The sequence below is a fragment of the Ips typographus genome, linkage group LG5, assembly GCF_016097725.1.
Source record: "Ips typographus isolate SLU linkage group LG5, UJ_Ityp_2.0, whole genome shotgun sequence".
Taxonomy (NCBI): domain Eukaryota; kingdom Metazoa; phylum Arthropoda; class Insecta; order Coleoptera; family Curculionidae; genus Ips; species Ips typographus.
The window spans coordinates 7202489-7222308 of record NC_138426.1 but is presented as its reverse complement, the minus strand read 5'-3'; the positions used below and the strand labels follow the sequence as shown (position 1 = coordinate 7222308).

Genomic DNA, 19820 nt, shown 5'->3' with positions numbered 1-19820 from the left:
CAAAAAAAATGAAACAATTTGACAGACAGTTGACAGTACACATCTTGGTAATGGCGGAAAGCATTTGGACAATAACATTTGCCCTTAGTGAAACGACAAAAAAAGCCTTAAGGACCCCGTTTCGAGTGTGAAATTAGCGTGTACCCGAAACCCCAAAGGTTGCCCGATACCGTTTGACCAACCGTGCAGCCGTCACAGTGCATTTAACTACCCCCCCATTCATTCTGTAATTAGTATGTTTGTATTTTTTGTGATACCTTAGCTGCTAGTAGTATCCAGGGCTCCAGCGAATCGTAAGGCAAAGAAAAACCGTTCCAGCATCCATCCGACTGGCGTTATGTTGATAAGTGGCCGGGCGCTTACCAGATAGCCATGGCAAATTTGAATTTTACAAGGAACATAGGAGGTAGTAGCCTCGGCAGGTCTAGTGTTAGTTTTGGGAATAACTCTATGTCGGGGCATGTTACCCCAGTGTTTGGTGTGAGACCACCGTCGGAGCGGAGAGGACTTCCTCCTATGGGGTAATTTGTAGTTTTTTTTTTGTACACTTGAGTTCAGTGTAGTGTCTATATTACTCGAGGTCTAGTCACTGAAACTTCCTGTCTTTGTAAATTCTGAAGAATCTTGAACTTGCTCTTCAAGCATATGAAGTTGTTTTTTTAGGTTATCTATCATGTTACTTGGTTCTTGTCAGTACACAAGACTTTAAATTTGTAACTAAATTATAACCAAAAAAAACAGTTTGGCAACCCACTGACAAATCTTTAACCTTTCCCCAGTCCCAGTTTTGGAGAATACCATCATTTTGAAAGCTTAATGTTGGATAGATCTTGGAAGGCCAAACTTGAGCCTCACTTTTCAAATTTCTTAAGGTATATTTGCAAACAAGTTTAATTATTCAGATTAATGCTTAGATAAATTTTTATCAAAAGTTACTGTTGTGGATTTGAAACCACTTAAATGAATGTATTCTTTGTATGCTGTTTTAACTAATTAGGCTATCCTAAGCAAGATTTGTGTTAGTTGGGGTCTTTATTGGAAAACATAACACATTTCATATTTTTTTGGGAATAATATTTAGATTTGTTTAAAACCTACTGGAATATGTCATATACTTACCTTGTCCACATGTGCAGAATTTAGGTAAATCTCAGCACTGTTGGGGTTGTTTGTGATGTCAAAAAAAGCAGCTACCCACTGTGTTGAGTAGCATTTACATACAATACTTGAGAATTGTCAATCTTTTAAATAAAATGTTTTGACACTTCACAGAGTGCTCTGGGGGCATTAATTGAATTTAACCCTTAGGTTTAGGTTAACTAAAAAAAAACAACTATAGCATAACTAGACTGAATCTCAAAGGTTAACCTGACTTGATAAAAGTGGGGCCTAAGTCAGGGTGGGTTTTACAGAAACTCAAACCAAATGGGTAACATGAACCCGTCCATGAACAGCTTGGGTGGTTATAGTTCCTTCAACTCGGTGTTCGGTTCCGGGGACGCCAACACGCCCTCCCTGTTAGACTTGAGCGAGTTTCCTTCGTTAACAAATCGAAATTCAGGCGACGTGCCCCAACCCAGCCCCATGCCCGGGGCGAAGCCCTACGTCGGTATGGTCAAACAGGTAAGCTAAGGGATACTAGAACCAGGACCTTTTTAACGTTGTTTTCATGTGGTTAGCCTACGTCAGAGTCGAGCGAATTTACCATGTTGAACGAAGACTTTCCCGCGCTCCCCGGCACTCAGAACCGGACGGAAGGAGCGTCGCCTGCGGGCGGCTTATTAGAAGACAAGTCGGCGCAAGACGGTGCGCAGACGACAAACGACGGTCAATGTGGTCAATTAGGTTCGACTGCGCAGTCTGTTGGTTCCACGACGGATAAGGCTGGCTCCAAACTAGGTGGTGAGTGTCAAAACAATAATTTTCACCCATAAAAACATTAAATTTAATTATCTCAGTTATCAATGCTGATATGCTGGTTTTGTTTGTTTTGTAGTAATATTATGTATACATCCTTGTTTTTCTTTAATAGATCCGTAGCAATTAAGTGCGTTTCTTCTCAATAAGGTTATCAGGAAGGTTAAAGAGTGTAGAGAGACTTGTACTTATTTTAAAAAAGTTTTGTCTTTTTATAGCTTCATGGAGAAGATTTTGAAAGTTTTCAATTTTATGACAGCATGAAATTAACATTTACACTTCACAACTGTTCAATTTCTACTCAAGGACCTATAAACATTCATTTAATATGATTTGTACTGTCTTTAAGCAATGTTTTATAGTTTGTTAGCTTCATGGAGTTGCATTTGGACCATTACCAGTATTACCACCCTTGTGAAAAATCAAAATATATCCACAATAAACTGTTACATAAGTTGCACCCTTGACGAGTTGGAGAGGACATTAAAATTGTAATATTTATATTTCTTTACAATCTTTTCAGTTTTTGAGATTTTTACCCCAAATTTGATTGTTTTGTAGCTCTAAGGGACTCGTTTTGACAGTTCAGTCATTTTATAGCAGCTTTAATTACGTTAACTGTCAAAATACCGCTCAGAAAACTATAAAGTGTAATTCAGTAGATTTTTACACATTTACATTCTTTCAAGTGTGTTTTGTTTTTTTTTTAAATAGTTTCATAAGACAGATTTTGACAGTTGTCACGTTCACGACAGTTTAAATCACGTGTCAGACAAAGAGCCCAAATCTGTCAAAATAAAACTCATAAACCTATAAAATGCAATTCGGATGATTTTTGATCTCATTTCCAATCTTGTAAGTGCTCTGTCTTAGTTTTATAGCTTAATGAGATTGGTGTTGACGTTTATGGCATTTCTAGATACGTGCAAAGCAAACAGCCAAATGTCACAACTGTCAAAATGACACTCACAAACATATAAAATGCAATTCAGTTGATTTTTACTCATTTCCAATTTTTTAAGTGCTCTATCCTAGTTTTATAGCTTAATAGGCCTGGTTTTAAGTCCTCACTTTTATAGCAGTTGTAATTTAAGTGCGAAGCAAAGAGCCAAATGTCACAACTGTCAAAATAAAACTCGTAAACCTATGAAATGTAATTCAGAAGAATTTTCTTCTCATTTCCAATCTTTTAAGGGCTCTGTCCTTGTTTTATAGCTGAATGAGATTGGTTTTTGCGGTCGTTACGTTTATGGCATTTCTAGATTTGTGTTAAGCAAACAGCCAAATGTCAAAATAACACTAACAAACATATAAAATGCAATTCAGTTAATTTTTACTCATTTCCAATCTTTTAAGGGCTCTGTTCTAGTTTTATAGCTTAATGAGATTGGTTTTGACGTTTATGGCATTTCTAGATACGTGTAAGGCAAATAGCCAAAGGTCACAATTGTCAAAATGCCACTAAAAAAACGATTAATTAAGTGTAATTTAGTGGATTCTTACACATTTAGATACTTTATCAGACAGACTTTGACAGTTGTCACGTTCACAAAGAGCCCCAATTGCACAACTATTAAACTAACACTCATAAACCTATAAAATGCAGTTTAGTTGATTTATTTTCTCACTGTCAATCTTTTCAGTACTGCGTTTTCGTGTTATAGCTTAATAGGACTGGTTTTGACAGTCCTCACTTTTATAGCAGTTGTAATTTAAGTGCGAAGCAAAGAGCCAAATGTCACAACTGTCAAAAAGTCACTCAGAAAACTATAAGGTGTAATTCAGTGGATTTTTACACATTTACATTTATTCAAGTGGGTTTTGTTGTTCTATAGCTTCATCAAACAGATTTTGACAGTTGTCATGTTTAGGGCAGTTCAAGAAAGTGTCAAATAAACAGCACAACTGTCAAAATAACACCGATTAGCCTATAAAATGCGATTCAGTGAATTTTAGACGTTCAAACGGCAACTGTCTAATTATTATTGTCTTTTTCTAGTAGAACGGTTGTTTATGTGACAGTTGGCCGTGTGTGATTCAAACGTAACCATCACGTGACCGTGTTACTAGCGTATACGCTTGACGTGTGTCAAAATTATGACAATTTGTTGAGGTGGATTTTTGTCGTAGGCGGTATTCGATCTACCCCAGATGGGCGAGTGAGTAACATTCCCGCAAACATGGTGTCCGACCAGTTCGGGGTGGTTGGTTTGCTCGCGTTCATCCGGGCGGCCGAGTCCGATCCGAATTTGGTGTCGCTCGCCCTCGGCCAGGATCTGACGGCGCTCGGTTTGAATCTCAACTCGCCCGAGAACCTTTATCCGTCGTTTGGCGGCCCCTGGGCGGATCACCCGTGCCGTCCCCAGGACGTCGACTTTCACGTCCCGCCCGAGTACCTCATCAATCACGCGATCCGGAACAAGCTGGCTCCCATGAAGCTCAGCCTGTACAAGGAGGACGTGCTCTTCTTCATGTTTTATACTAGCGTAGGCGACGTACTTCAAATTGCTGCAGCTACTGAATTGTAAGTCGATGATTTGATTGTTTACGTATAACACAACAAAGCGGGTTAGTTTTTTAGAATAATTTCAAATTTGTAATTAGTAAATTGCACACAGATTGAGCCAAAAAGTGTCCCATTTCCAAGATATTTGAGGTCAAAGTGGGCCTTATTTCCATAAAGGGTTTAAAGTTTCAAAAGTTAATAACTTTAAATGGGACACCATGTATATTTCTGTAATCAGTAGATTGCACACAGTGAGCTAAAAAGTGTTCCATTTTTGAAATATTTGAAACAGCTCTCGGCTTCTTTCACTCACCGTTGTGATTTACGCAAATATTGACTTTATTGTGTATTTTTCGTCAGGTATACTCGAGAGTGGCGGTACCACATGGAAGAAAAAGTGTGGATAACCCAAGTACCCGGTATGGTGCTGCTAGAGAAAACGCCCGCGTACGAACGAGGCACTTACTACTTTTTCGACGTGCAAAGTTGGAGAAAGGTGGCCAAAGAGTTCCACCTGGACTACAGCAAGTTGGAGGGTCGGCCGGTGTTGAATACGACGTGAACGGGGCCCCTCGTTCATGTCGTACCATTTTTCCATGACTCCCACCGCCGCGTATAAATAAATGAAAAGTGTATACATTATAATAAAACTTGTTAATTTTAAGGTTAATTTTGGTCTGGATTCATGGATTATTTTCCGCCCGAATCGGTTAAGTATTAATTAAGAACGTTTCGAAAAAAAAATAAAAATCATTTTTCCAAAAAAAAAAGAGATGGAACTCTAAAAAAACAAACCGACGATGACGAAGTGGAAGTTTAAAGTTTGTAAAGCTATACAGTTTTCATTCTATTTGTATAATACATTGTACAATATTAATAAATACTTACTGATTTATTTTAAATTTGAGTTCAGCGCGTACTACTTTCGATTAGATCTCCATTGTTTCTGTGAGCATTGTTTATGTTTGTTAATATAGGAGAAATTTTCATTTTTCTCATTTTTTCTTTCAGAAAATTTATTTATTTACGTTCGGCAATAAAACAAAATTCTACAATTCTCAATCTACTGAATAACAGAAAATTATTATTTTTTTGAAATTTTTATTGAAAAATTACAGTAGTATTAATGTTAAAAACAAAAATTAACTAATACGGTACAACATGCGACGTTGCATGCGATGCTGCAACTGTCCTCTACGGATCATAGCCTGAATCACTTTCAAAATAACGCGCTCGTTGTAACTGCTGGACAAAGTCCTGCAAAATATTCTGTTGGGACACCTGAGTACCAATAGCAAAACGTTTCAGTCTTTATGACGTCAATTCTGACAATTTCAAGATGAAAACAGTCTCTGTGACGTCGTTTGACTACTTTAAGACACCAGAAATGCCTAAAAAGTAAATTTTGACAACTCTAACACAGAAAAACATTTTTTACTGTATTGGACATTTTTCGGACAATTTTCACTCCTTATGACGTAATTTCTGACAAATTCTTGATGAAAACAGACTCTGTGACGTCGTTTGACTACTTAAAGACAGCAGAAATGCCTAAAAAGTCAATTTTGGCAACTCCAAAACTGTAATTGACTGTTTTTGACGATTTTCGGACATTTTCAGTCTTCATGACGTCATTTCTGACAATTTCTAGATGAAAACAGTCTCTGTGACGTTGTTTGACTACTTTAAGATACCAGAAATGCCTAAAAAGTCAATTTTGACAACTCGAACACAGAAAAACATTTTTTACTGTATTTGACATTTTTCGGACAATTTTCACTCCTTATGAAGTAATTTCTGACAATTTCTAGATACAAACAGTCTCTGTGACGTCATTTGACTACTTAAAGACAGCAGAAATGCCTAAAAAGTCAATTTTGATAACTCCAAAACAGGAAAACTGTGATTGACTGTATTTGACGATTTTCGGATATTTTTTAGTCTTTATGACGTCAATTTTGACAATTCCTAGAGAAAATAGTCTCTGTGACGTCGTTTGACTACTTTAAGACACCAGAAATGCTTAAAAAGTGAATTTTGACAACTCTAACACAGAAAAACATTTTTTACTGTATTTGACACTTTTCGGACAATTTTCAGTCTTTATGACGTCATTTCTGCCAATTTCTAGATGAAAACAGTCTCTGTGACGTCATTTGACTATTTCAAGACACCAGAAATACTTTAAACGTCAATTTTGACAACTCTAGACAGAAAATCATTTTTTACTGTATTTGACACTTTTTGGTCAGTTTTCAATCTTTTTGGCGTCATTTCTGACAACTTCTAGTCAGAAGCGGTCACTGTGACGTCATTTGACTAATTCAAGACACTAAAAAGGCTTCAAACGTCAATTTTGACAATTTTAACACCGAAAAACAATGATTGACTGTATTTGACACTTTTCGGACATTTTCAGTCCTTATGACATAAATTCTGACAATTTTTAGACGAAAACAGTCTCTGTGACGTCGTTTGACTACTTTAAGACACCAGAAATGCCTAAAAAGTAAATTTTGACAACTCTAACACAGAAAAACATTTTTTACTGTATTGGACATTTTTCGGACAATTTTCACTCCTTATGACGTAATTTCTGACAAATTCTTGATGAAAACAGTCTCTGTGACGTCGTTTGACTACTTAAAGACAGCAGAAATGCCTAAAAAGTCAATTTTGGCAACTCCAAAACTGTAATTGACTGTTTTTGACGATTTTCGGACATTTTCAGTCTTCATGACGTCATTTCTGACAATTTCTAGATGAAAACAGTCTCTGTGACGTTGTTTGACTACTTTAAGATACCAGAAATGCCTAAAAAGTCAATTTTGACAACTCGAACACAGAAAAACATTTTTTACTGTATTTGACATTTTTCGGACAATTTTCACTCCTTATGAAGTAATTTCTGACAATTTCTAGATACAAACAGTCTCTGTGACGTCATTTGACTACTTTAAGACAGCAGAAATGCCTAAAAAGTCAATTATGACAACTCCAAAACAGGAAAACTGTGATTGACTGTATTTGACGATTTTCGGACATTTTTTAGTCTTTATGACGTCAATTTTGACAATTCCTAGAGAAAATAGTTTCTGTGACGTCGTTTGACTACTATAAGACACCAGAAATGCTTAAAAAGGGAATTTTGACAACTCTAACACAGAAAAACATTTTTTACTGTATTTGACACTTTTCGGACAATTTTCAGTCTTTATGACGTCATTTCTGCCAATTTCTAGATGAAAACAGTCTCTGTGACGTCATTTGACTATTTCAAGACACCAGAAATACTTTAAACGTCAATTTTGACAACTCTAGACAGAAAATCATTTTTTACTGTATTTGACACTTTTTGGTCAGTTTTCAATCTTTTTGGCGTCATTTCTGACAAATTCTAGTCAGAAGCGGTCACTGTGACGTCATTTGACTAATTCAAGACACTAAAAAGGCTTCAAACGTCAATTTTGACAATTTTAACACCGAAAAACAATGATTGACTGTATTTGACACTTTTCGGACATTTTCACCCCTTATGACATAAATTCTGACAATTTTTAGACGAAAACAGTCTCTGTGACGTCGTTTGACTACTTTAAGACACCAGAAATGCCTAAAAAGTCAATTTTGACAACTCCAAAACAGAAAAACTGTGATTGACTGTATTTGACAATTTTCGGACATTTTTCACCCCTTATGACATAAATTCTGACAATTTTTAGACGAAAACAATCTCTGTGACGTCGTTTGACTACTTTAAGACACCAGAAATGCCTAAAAAGTAAATTTTGACAACTCTAACACAGAAAAACATTTTTTACTGTATTGGACACTTTTCGGACAATTTTCAGTCCTTATGACGTCATTTCTGACAAATGCTTGATGAAAACGTTACGTTCGGCAATAAAAAAAAATTTAACCCAATCTACTGAATAACAGAAAATTATAATTTTTTTTGAAATTTTTATTGAAAAATTACAGTAGTATTAATGTTATAAACAAAAATTAACTAATACGATACAACATGCGACGTTGCATGCGATGTTGCAACTGTCCTCTACGGATCATAGCCTGAATCACTTTCAAAATAACGCGCTCGTTGTAACCCTGCTGGACAAAGTCCTGCAAAATATTCTGTTGGGACACCTGAGTACCAATAGCAAAACGTTTCTTCAGCTGCTTCTCCACACGGCCTAACAGTTCCTGTTCACCTTCGGTTGTAAAGCCTTCGGCTCCTATTTTTAAAGCAAAACCAGAAATAACTTCAAAAAGTAGTCATAAAACGTTCGACAGACCGGAAAGACTGCCACTCATCGCGGCGTCCAATGTAGACACTTGGAACAGCCTTAAGGCTTCTTCCACGTGACTTTCAGTGGCGAAAGGTTGTAGCTGCATCTTGGCCAACGCTTCTGACATCCTGATGACGGCTTCCAGCTGACGCACCGTGATTGGAATGGTGTTTTTATGGTCCACTTCTTTTTCATGTTGGCTTTGTCCTGATCTGCAGTGTTGTCAAGTCAAAATACGTATTACTATACAGGGTGGTCCAGTTTTAAGTGATTTGATAGTCAATCAAAAAATAAGTTGACTTGCATTATGTCATTTTTCTGAAAAACGTTTCCTAAAGAAGATACAGTCCTCCAAATTTCAATTTAAAAAATCGTTTTATAGTTTAAAACTGAACATTCAAGACTTGTGAAAGTCCAAATTTGTACTGAATAGTCTAAAAACTTTTTTACTACTAGGAATGGTCTTATGATTCGCTTTCTCAGACTGCCATCCTGATTGAGTGTCTGAAACTGGCATTCAAGAACTAAAAAAAGTCCGGAAATCAAGACAAAGATTGTATTGTGCATGAAACTCATTTTTTACTACTAAAAATAGTATAAAAGTTGACTTTTAATGCTAGAACGGACCTTACTAGGACTAAAGAGAGTCCAAAAGTATCAAGGCTTTAATTGGTGTACAACTCAATTTTCTGGACTGGACAACAAGTCTAGAAGTAAATTAAATTTTCGGACTACTTTATTTCTAAAAATTAGTTCTCAAGACTATTATTGTAGCATTTGGTACCAACATTTTTTAGTTTTATTACCGAAGAAACTTGACTTTTGGAAATAGTCTTAAACTCGATTTTTCAGTCTTAAAAAGCACTAAAAACAGTCTGAATTTCTTAGAGATGCTACAATTTATTGCACCTATGAGTGTCGAAGTCAATTTAATAGTGAAGACGCTTGAAATAACATTTTCAAGACTATGGTCAGTGGACACACTGGCTTTTAGGCCTGATAAGTCAAAAACTTAAAAAAGATAGTCTTCAAACTCGATTTGAGGGACTGAAAACAGCCCTAAAACACTAAAAACAGTCTAGTTTATTAAGAAATACCCGAATTTTTACCACTGAGGTGTCTAGAAGTGGATTTAATAGTGACAAAGCTTGGAATGCCATTTTAAGTCTATGAAGAATGTAAAAATTGTTTTTTAAGTTTGCTATGTCTTGAAACTCGATTTTCCAAGCTGAAAGCAGTTTTGAAGCACTAAAAATAGTCCAGAATTCGAAGAAAATGAAAAGCAAAGTAAAAAGCACGAAAAGTTCGTTTTCAAGACAATTTTCATGAATCTAATGTCAATGTCCTGCATCTAAGATTATTTTCAAGACTAAAATAATGAAATTTGTCTTCAAATTATGAAAACTTACTTTAAATGCAAATTTTAAGCTTCTGATGGCACTTTTCATTAGTTCAGTCACATTTTGGGGTTCAAGTCAATTTTTAAGGTTTAAATGTATGAATTTGTTGTAACAAATCCTTGAGAAAGTAGTTTTTATGCCTACAAGTCAATTTTTAGTATTAAAGTCTTTCGATTTGCATGAAAACTGGTTACAAACACAATTTTTAAGCTTCTGAAATTTGTATCTTTTCTAATTCAATTTTCAAAACTAAAGTCTTTTAGTTTGTCTGGAAACTATGAAAACTGGCTACAATAATATTTTTTAAACTTCTTAAGTGAATTTTCCGTTTCCAAGACAATTTTTTAGTTGGGTTGGGTTAGTTTTGGGTCTTTGACCGTAATAACGTGTAATAAAGTGCTTGTTCCAAATTTGATCACTATTGCTCCAACGGTCTGACAGTTATGACAAAAAAAAACGATTTTTTAAACAGAAATTTGAAGGACTGTATTTTCCTTAAGAAGCACTTTTCAGGAAAATGACAAAATGAATGTCAACTTATTTTTTAATTGGCTATTGGCTATATTTAAAACTGGACTACCCTGTATAATTTTCTATTACCTCATCATGACGTAGCGTCTCTTCAACTTCTCTGCCGCTTCCTTGCTTAATCTAGGTCCGCACCGGGTCCTACAGTAGCTAATGTATTTCTTCAGAATTTCCAAAGATAATTCGCCATCTTTAGGCTCTTCAGCAGTTTGTCCTGCGTTCATATGAATGCTCATGATGTGTTTGGCTAAAGTCTAATTCAAAATTGAGTGAGTGTTTATAAGACTATTTTTAGTAGTTTCGTACCATGTCCCGGCGTTGATTGTGCTCGTCTTTCACTATGAAAATCATATCAAAACGTGACAAAATGGTGGGCAAAAAATCAATGTTTTCGTCTCCTTTCGTCTCGTCCCAACGTCCGAAAATACTGTTGGCAGCAGCTAGAACTGAACAACGCGAGTTTAAGGTGGTGGTAATGCCAGCTTTAGCTATGGAGATTGTTTGTTGTTCCATAGCTTCGTGTATGGCCACCCTGTAAAAAGGATCACGTGTTGTTTGTTAAACTGTTCATTTGGCAACATTGTTGACATTTTAAACATAAATGTAACTCACCTGTCATCCTCTCTCATCTTATCGAACTCGTCAATGCATACTACCCCTCCATCGGCCAGAACCATAGCGCCCCCTTCTAGAATAAAATTTCTAGATGCAGGATCGCGTATAACCGAAGCGGTCAATCCGGCAGCGCTGCTGCCTTTTCCAGACGTGTACACAGCGATTGGAGCGACACGTTCGACGAATTTTAGTAGCTGAGACTTGGCAGTTCCAGGATCCCCAAGCAACAGCACGTTGATGTCTCCTCTCCGCGTCAATCCGTCAGGTAGACGTTTCCTGGACCCCCCAAACAGCAAACACGTGACCGCCTTCTTGATGTCCGCAGCTCCGTAAATGGACGGGGCGACGCTACTCGCCAATCTGTCGTAGATGTTGGGCATGGCCGCCATTCTTCGGAATAAGTCTTCTTCATCAGTTGTCACCGCTCCCACTCCTGATATACAAACACCCTCTGTGTCCAATTGAATCCCCACCACCCTCATGTAGGCGGCACGGACTCCGGTAATGGCATTTTCTTTACCTTGTCTCTATAAAATAATTACAACCATAATCTTAGTAAGGTCATGTGTTGAAAAAGTCACATAGATAAACAAAAATGGGTACCTTGGAGGGTTTGGTGACCTTCTTGATGGAGTAGACGCCCAAAATAAAGACCCGATTGCCCGGTACCACTTTGTCGCACAAGTACCGGTCGCAGTAGAGTAGCATGTGCCTGGGAATTTCACCCTGAGGAATTCCATCTGGCAATTCTTGCAATTTCAGAATTTGAAAGTCAACCGACTTGCATTTGTCCGGCATTATAAAGTAGGGATCGATGGGACACTTCGGACGACCCGCCTGCTCTCTATAAAGCAACAAAATCAAAATTGCCCCCATCTTAACCAGTCAAATAAAGCTAAAACACAGTATTGCCAAACTGACCTAACAATTTAAGTTTACTTACGTAGTACATTTGCGAGGCATAACATAACCTTCCAACCCCGCTTTGACCGGCAAATTAGGAATGATATTACTGCAAGACCGACACTGGATCGAAATTTTTGTAGCTTTGGCCTTAATGCCTGAGGCACTGACAATAATCCCAGGTATTTTAACCAGGCGGGACACAACATTAGACTGGAATTCTCCATTACAGAACTTAACAACAAACTCACAGTCAAACCAACCTTTAAAGCCCTTAAATTGGACGCGTGCGAATCCGAGTTGAAGGTAATCTGAATATCCTCCACTTTCTCCTCCCCACTGGGCCTGGGGGCTGTCAGCTCATCCACCACCTCAGTGGCGGCTTCTTCGAAAATAGCTAGATGTTCTGTAGGCTGTTTGTACAGCTTATCAGCCAGGGTTTCATCAAAACTGCCCACATCCTCAATGTTAACATCCAGATAGTATTGGTGCAGGTTGTAATTGCGTTTCAAAGTATCCCTAAAGATATTTGTAAGATGACTTGTTTATGGGGTTGTAAAAGGTTGTTACCTGTATTTGTAGTTGAAATTCTCAGTGTGGAACTGCCGGATAAAGTCTTTGAACTTCTTTTTGACTCCTAACAAGTTGATGGTGTTTCCGTCACCATCGTGTTCGCTTTGACCCCCTGGCCAGTTGGAACTAAATAGAATTTCGGGGTTGTCGAAGCCCTCCATTGTTTCTGGGTTTTGCTAAATAGGCACAAACACAATTTTAGCTTTGTTTGAGTGTTCAATAGTTTTGTTAACAACCCTCTAGTTTATGGCGCGAAAATAAAGTTGGGTTATTGTACTCAGTACTGTCATTCTGTCAAAGTCAAGTTCAGGTTTAGCGACGTTGCCAGCACCGACTAATAATTTGTTGTGTAAATTGTTGCTCTTAATCACGTATTCTAGAATTCCAGTGCATTTTACAATTATTTATCAGGGTCTAGACTGCTAGTTAATAAAAATAACACGTAATCTACTGTCTACTGTAAAAAAGTTCAAATCTATGGTGCTGCCTCCTTAAAAATTTCAGTTGAGACCAAAGCAGCGTTGCCACATCCAGCAAACTGTCCTTAAAGCATTGAAAAGAGCTGCAGTTGGACAAGTTTAGACTTGAGTTAAAGACCGCAGTTTTTGGGCTTTGTGACTCATCGAAAAGAAGGAACTAGAGCTGGTCGACAACCAATCAGAACCGCTCAACCAGTTAGATTTTCAGGGTCGTCATCCATAAACGCCTTCAGTCTTTAAAATATCTCCTCTGAACGCGGTTTCTGAAGATTTTCGGGCATCATCAATATTTACCCATCTACAAGGTGCGCTCGAAAATTGCACCGAGTTCACTCAGCGCTCGTCTGACTTTATAGAAACCGGTTTGAAGCGGTGCGCTTACTTATACCAACCAATCAGCGACCAGTTTTTCTAGAATTTCGACCATGAAATACCAGGGCTGGACGATAAAGTGAAAAGTGTAGACAGGAGCAAGAATCGGCGACATGGAGAGGCAGATTGTTGGATTAGAGCTGTGGGAGAAGACGGTCGGTTTTACGAAGATTTTGTGGAAGTTTGAAGATGTCAAAAAGACCGGTAAAAGTGCGTTACAGCGTTTTAGCACAAGGAGAAGTGGAGGTGTCCAGTAGTCAAAATCGACTTCGAGTTACCAGGAGTAGAAGAAAAAAAGTTATGTTTGTCACCTTGAAGAGAAAGTGAGTAGCTCATTAATTTTATATTAAAAGTTAAAATCATACAAATTTCTAAAAAATTATGCTTCTATTAGACCTTTAAAACTTTTTTCTTTGTTTTTTTAGCTTTAATTTGAAAAATCAAACAAAAAATTTGTACAAGTGTAAGCAGGAAACTTCCAAAATGGGATGAATGTTTCTAACTTAAAGTCAAAGATGGCGTCACGTTTTAAACTTCTCTTTTGTCTTGTATAGGTTTTAAGCACCGTTGCCAATTAATGGTTTTTGTTTTAAAACATCCATAACACTTTACATTAATTTTTTGATGCACTTTAACCACTTAAGGAGTTGTGTGCAAACGACCACACTCGTAAATACTATTTTAGCAAAATCTGGCAACGTCGCGGTCGTCCTCATTATTTTGACAGACGGCGCCACGATCACAAATCACATGCGCCATTGTCGTAGTCGTAGCCGTGAGTCGCGTTTCCCCCTGTTTTATCTCCAAGAATAAAAGGTTTCTTGTTAGCACGTATCCGAAAAATGCCCAATTTTTGAGTGGAAATTGCGTAAATTGAATCGTTAGTGCGTGCGAGGCGCCATTGTGTTTGTACCAGTGCAATGCTGATAAACGACGATGCTTGCCCCCGTAAACAAGTGACTTTCCCCATGATTTTCGTTTGAAAGGATTATCATCAGAGTCGTTTGTGTAGTTTTTTTTTGTTTGGTTTTTTTCTGGTTCGGTGTCCCAGCGGAGATTTCAAACTGTTGAAAACGGCTTCAAATATGGTTAAAAGGTCAGTATTTTGTTTGTTTTAAATACATCACTACTTGTCAAGGCCCACTACAAAAAATTTTTAAATGACAATTATCAGATTTGACAAGTAGTGATATGTGATTGTGGCCATTTTGTTTTTTTTGTGTAATTTGTTTTTGTTGCTATTTCAAACCAAGTTTCTTATTACTGAGCTTACAAAAATTACTAAGGTGAGGGTAATTTACTGTTCAAATTAATTATTTTGCCACACACCTGATCAAGATTACTACTTATCATAAATGCATCAAAGAAAGATTTTTTTTTTTTTTTTTTTTTTTTTTTTTTTAAGTTTTGTGATGCACCTAATCTTAAGATTAACAAGCATCCTAAATATAACCTAATTTACTACAGTGATTTAACTGTGACATTCCCAGCGGTCCATCACAGGTTTTCGCGTGTTTCGCACCTGGTCAACTGTTGTGCCTAACCCGCACTGTACTCTGCTTTTTCACAGTTCACTTCACAGGTTCACAAGCTCAAACGGTTTAGTTCTTTTGAGCCTCCTCACTGTGTTCTGGTTGTCTAGCAGTTGAAGCGCTTCAACATTCGGATGGTTGTGGAGTCTTTCTTCATGTCTCCTGGCTGCTATCGCTATTTCTTCTTTGACTGTCCGCACCTGTAGCTCCCGATGCAGATCCTCATTCCGAACATACCAGGGTGCATTTACAATGTTCCTTAGTACCCGATTCTGAAACACTTGTAGGCAATTGTAATTGCTTGGTTTGGTACAACCCCACAACGGAAGGCCATATGTCCACACTGGTTTAAGGACCTGCTGGTAAACCAGTAGTTTGTTTTTGATGGAAAGCTGCGAATCTCTTCCCAGTAGCCAATACATGCTTTTATATTTGAGTTTTAATTGTTCAGTTTTCATTTTAACGTGAACTTTCCATTTAAGCTTGACATCAAGGTTAAGACCTAAATATTTAGTAGTTTGTTTGCGAGGAATTATATTGTTGTTTAATTGCACTGAAAGATGGTTTACTTTTCTATTTGTAAAATTCATATGAACAGATTTATTTTCATTTAATTTAATCCGCCACTGTGCAGTCCACGCGTTTATGGCATTTACTGCATATTGAAGATTGGCAGTTGTCTCTTCTATGGAATTTCCTACTGCTAGAACTGCAGTATCGTCAGCAAATGTTGCTAGTTTTATGTTGTCTGTTACCGGTATGTCGCAAGTATATAACAAGTATAGCACTGGTCCAAGGACACTGCCTTGGGGGACTCCAGCGTTTATGATTTTTAATTCCGAGTACTCGTTCTCTTGTTTGATTCTGAAGGTTCTTTGACATAAATATGATTCTAATAGCTGTGTATACTGCAATGGAAAGAGCACCTTTAATTTCTTGATGAGGCCATCATGCCAAACTTTATCAAATGCCTGGGCGACGTCTAGAAAGACGGCGGAGCATATCTCCTTCTTTTCTAGGCAGTCTTCAATTATTTCTGTTATTCTATGTACTTGATCCACTGTAGAATGTTTGTTGCGAAACCCAAACTGATGGTCAGGAACCATCTGTCTTTCATCAATGATTTTCTTCAGCCTTGTATGAAAAAGTTTCTCAAATAATTTTGATAGCACAGGTAGGAGAGAAATGGGTCTGTAAGATTTAGCTTCGTTTACGGTTTTGCCGGGTTTTGGTATCATAATTACGTCTGCCGTTTTCCACAACATAGGAACGTATTTCAAGCGAAACGAAGCATTAATTAAGTGGGTAATTTTAATAACCCCTTTTTTTGGGAGTTGTTTAAGTATTTCTCCCGTAATTAAATCATAACCTGGAGCTTTTTTGGAGTTTATGTTTTCTTTTATTTCTTTGATTACCTCCTTTGGTGTTACTAATTTTATTTCTAAACTTTTTTGTGTTGTTTCTGTTTGAGGACATTCTGCTTGTTTCTCGTTTGGTTGGAAAATATTTTGCAGGTAAGTGGCAAATAGAGCAGCTTTTTGTTTGTTGGTTCTAGCCCAGATGCCACTCTCTTCTCGAATTGGAGGTATTGATTTTATTGGTCGATTTAATCTTTTAGCGGCTTTCCAGAGTGAATAATCTGAGTTCTGATCATCAGTTAGTTCCCTAAGGTACTTGTTTATTGACTCATTTTTAATTTCTTGAATTTCCCTCTTTAATTGTTGCGTTAGGTTGTTTAGTACAGTTTTATTTTCTCTCGTTCTGGACTTTTGCCACTCTTTTCTAGCTCTCCTCTTCTCTTTTATAAGATCGCGTATTTCCTTGGGATAGTTTATTCCAGCGGTTCTTCTTCTTATTTCTGGGGTGTTATTCCATGCTGCTTGCTGATCAAAGAAAGATAAGGGTTTTTTTAAAGTTTACACTTATTTGTACACTTGATTTTTGTCATTTACCTTACTTTGTGAAATTTAAATATTAAGTCAACTTGCTTTTACTTAAACACTTCTTTCTTTAATCAGTCTTGTACTTAGTAGAAAGCTTCTTTAAAACCACAGAGAATGTAACATTATTTGATGTAATTCACTTAAAAGCAGACAGTCTGTAATTAATTAACAGCTGGGGTCATTTGGCTATCATAAACATGTCCATTTCCTGCATAGATTCCTGGATTGCCCCATTTGCTTCTAGATTTCTGGTCTATTTTTAGTATTTGGGAATGTGTTTATTGTGCACTGCTCCAATTCCTCCAGTTTATTTTGAATATCATCTTTTAAAGGTGTCTATTAAAGCTCATTTAAATAATATGGTTTTGACCCTTGATTTGTTTCAATTATGGTGGCCCCCATTAAAAGGTCTTAATTGGTACTAGACTGGCATGTTTAATGCAGCCTGTTCCTTTTCTAAAATTGGAGGTAAGTGGTGAAAGGCCATAAAAAGGTCGTTAACCGTGACGGCATTGAATTGATGATTTTTTCACTTTGAGTACATCACTGAATACAAATTAGAAGGTGTTGACTGTTGAGATCAAAGGGCCATTACTGCCAAGTGACAAATGACGGCCGTTTGACAGCTGACTAATGCAGTGGAAAAAGGTTAATGAACTGACGTTCTAGTAAATAAACTGGAGGAGACATATTTACAATAAAAACTATTATATTCGATTAAATATTTCACTCTGAATAGAAAATCAGTTGTTAACCTAATATTAGCTAGAGTTCTGAATTTATGGTAAAATGGCTGCCAGTTGCTTTTTCAGTCCTGAAGTAACTCTATCAGGAAAAATCACATTAAATCCAACAATCAAATCACCTCTTCTGGAAGGTTCCTTAGGATAGGGAAGACCTTGTCCGCTGATTATTTTCACTTTATCAGGTTTGATAACCTCCTCAGTCATGTTGAGTCTAGTTTGACCTCCTCCAAGAAGTGGTACAGTCACAACACACCCACACAGGGCGTCTTTTAACGTAACCTTAGCCGTGTACCTTATGTCACTGCCTTCTCGTTTAAAAACTGGGTGTGGCTTGTCTTTGATTACAAAAACCACGTCAGCCGGTACTTTGTGCGCCCCCTGGTCGCCCTCTTTAGGAAAAGTGATTTTAGTGCCAGATTTCCACCCGGGTTTCACGTTCACCGTCAACATTTTGTCCTCCTTTTGTAACTTGCCGTTGTTTTTCAACACTTTTCGTGTAATTTTCATGGTTTTAGTGCATCCGGTCAAGATGTCCTCTAGAGGGATGTACAGGTCGTGCATGATAGGGTCGTCCTGCGTAGCCCTGGGTGAACTACCAGCACCTCTAGCGGTGTTATCGAAAATGTTGGTAAACACTGCCGAGTCATTGCCAAACGAGAAAAGGTCTTCGAAAGGGTTGGCGCTGCCAAAAAATTGCGCAAAAGTCGCTCTAGGATCGCCGTGAAACGAGTAGAAGGTGGCACCGTCCTGGAAACTGCCACCACCACCTGGAGTACCACCTTTTAGACCCTCTTCGCCGTATTGGTCGTAGATGTCGCGTTTTTTCTTGTCCGAGAGCACTTCGTAGGCCTCGGCCACGTCCTTGAATTTGTCCTCGGCGTCCGGGGATTTATTCTTGTCCGGGTGGTATTTAAGGGCCAGTTTACGGTAGGCTTTTTTGATTTCGTCGTCGTTGGCCGATTTCGGAATGTTTAGGATCGCGTAGTAGTCTTTTCCCATTTTGGATTAACAAGAAACACTGTCACTTTGATTTAACAGTGGTCACGTGATTCTTGAGTACCAAAATGGAGTTAATTGTATTGCTCTCTTTATTTAACATGTGAGTCAAACAGAGTTTAATGGTTTTCATTTGACATTTGTCACTTTTTGACATTTCCAGGAGTTCCATAACAAGTCAAAGCCACCTTTGTGTAAAGTGGTCAGGTGGTAGTATTACATGTTTAGCATGCTAGGGCACGTGGTAGGTTTGTTTGCTCCCTAAAGGGTCTAAAACTAATTTAGGTGTGTGAATTTAATGATTTTTAACAAAAATATGTGATTCTAGCGGAAATGGTTGGGTGTTACGGACGGGCGCCTCACATTATTATGTTACAGAGTTTGCAAAATATGAATTTACCAACTGTGAAGGCGCCTTTCCATTGTTCCGACCACTTTCTCCTTACAATTCTACAGGTGGATCCTCTGTTTTTGTTTCCTCTCTGCGACAACATCCATTCGAATTTAAAGTGTTTCGTATTGTTTACGATACCTCTAGTCTCGTTTGCAAAGTTGGCATTGTTTCATAAATACCGCTTGTCTGGTGAACGCTTCCTAGTGTAATGAACCCGTCATTGTAATGTTTGACGTTGGTAACTGAAATAGTGCGGTTTACGGTTTTGTTTGCCGCTCCGACGAGACACTTTTAATCAAATGAAATTTTCTAAAAAGTCTGAAATTCATTGTTTACCCCTATTTTTTGCCATATTGACAAAGTTTGACAGTTGATGGAAAACTAGTTCCAGGGCAGTTTGCACAGAAACGTCAATAAAATTCTTCTCCTGCGCCCCCCTTTTCAGTTGTTGGGTTTCGCGTGACGTCAAACGGATACACGGCCATTTTAATTGGGTCAAGAAAACGTTAACGATGAAATCCTGTTTTTTGCAGGCTGAAAGTTAACTAGCTCCGTTCTTGGGCGTGTGAAAGACAAAGACGAAAACGCTTTGGGGTTATTTTGCTAGCTTTAATAATAATAACAAAT

At 37.7% G+C, this 19820-nt stretch overlaps 3 protein-coding genes and 1 pseudogene across 5 annotated transcripts in view; 2 read left to right on the top strand and 2 right to left on the bottom strand.

The window, feature by feature from the left end:
- The first annotated feature begins 36 nt into the window (after positions 1-36).
- On the top strand, positions 37-5416 carry Rga (CCR4-NOT transcription complex subunit regena). 2 transcript variants are annotated; one of them, XM_081980103.1, is made up of 5 exons: positions 37-521; positions 1413-1623; positions 1680-1902; positions 4048-4441; positions 4784-5416. In XM_081980103.1, exons 1-5 carry the CDS (start codon positions 373-375, stop codon positions 4983-4985), a joined length of 1179 nt encoding a protein of 392 aa, XP_081836229.1. In that variant the 5' UTR covers positions 37-372; the 3' UTR covers positions 4986-5416. The 2 variants fall into 2 exon arrangements, with proteins under 2 accessions (XP_081836229.1, XP_081836230.1); XM_081980104.1 differs by lacking the exon at positions 37-521 and adding an exon at positions 743-872.
- Positions 5417-8353: 2937 nt separating this feature from the next.
- Positions 8354-13005, bottom strand: Mcm5 (Minichromosome maintenance 5). The gene is made up of 9 exons (XM_081980256.1): positions 12729-13005; positions 12422-12677; positions 12199-12371; positions 11859-12099; positions 11253-11782; positions 10947-11172; positions 10713-10894; positions 8719-8924; positions 8354-8658 (listed from the first exon to the last, which is right to left on the bottom strand). Exons 1-9 carry the CDS (start codon positions 12890-12892, stop codon positions 8429-8431), a joined length of 2208 nt encoding a protein of 735 aa, XP_081836382.1. The 5' UTR covers positions 12893-13005; the 3' UTR covers positions 8354-8428.
- A 751-nt stretch (positions 13006-13756) lies between these two features.
- Positions 13757-19820, top strand: part of Pli (E3 ubiquitin-protein ligase pellino) — a 29483-nt gene continuing 23419 nt past the window's right edge. Inside the window, exon 1 of one of the 2 annotated variants that reach the window (XM_081980260.1) lies at positions 13757-13905. In XM_081980260.1, the coding sequence (XP_081836386.1) occupies positions 13772-13905 (134 nt within the window). In that variant the 5' untranslated portion in view covers positions 13757-13771. Of the gene's footprint in view, positions 13906-14331; positions 14679-19820 lie in introns of those variants that run through there. The other variant, XM_081980261.1, reaches the window with a different exon arrangement.
- On the bottom strand, positions 17749-18873 carry LOC145729474 (dnaJ protein homolog 1 pseudogene; annotated as a pseudogene).

Excerpts from the sequence above, each read along its gene's own strand:
- Mcm5 (XM_081980256.1), bottom strand. The coding sequence starts at position 12,892 with ATGGAGGGCTTCGACAACCCCGAAATTCTATTTAGTTCCAACTGGCCA. Across the intron at positions 11,173-11,252 it reads AAGATGAGAGAGGATGACAG|GGTGGCCATACACGAAGCTA; the intron begins GTGAGTTACATT and ends TCCTTTTTACAG. Across the intron at positions 8,925-10,712 it reads AGACGCTACGTCATGATGAG|ATCAGGACAAAGCCAACATG; the intron begins GTAATAGAAAAT and ends ACAACACTGCAG.
- Rga (XM_081980103.1), top strand. The coding sequence starts at position 373 with ATGGCAAATTTGAATTTTACAAGGAACATAGGAGGTAGTAGCCTCGGC. Across the intron at positions 1,903-4,047 it reads GGCTGGCTCCAAACTAGGTG|GCGGTATTCGATCTACCCCA; the intron begins GTGAGTGTCAAA and ends TTTTTGTCGTAG. Across the intron at positions 4,442-4,783 it reads ATTGCTGCAGCTACTGAATT|GTATACTCGAGAGTGGCGGT; the intron begins GTAAGTCGATGA and ends ATTTTTCGTCAG.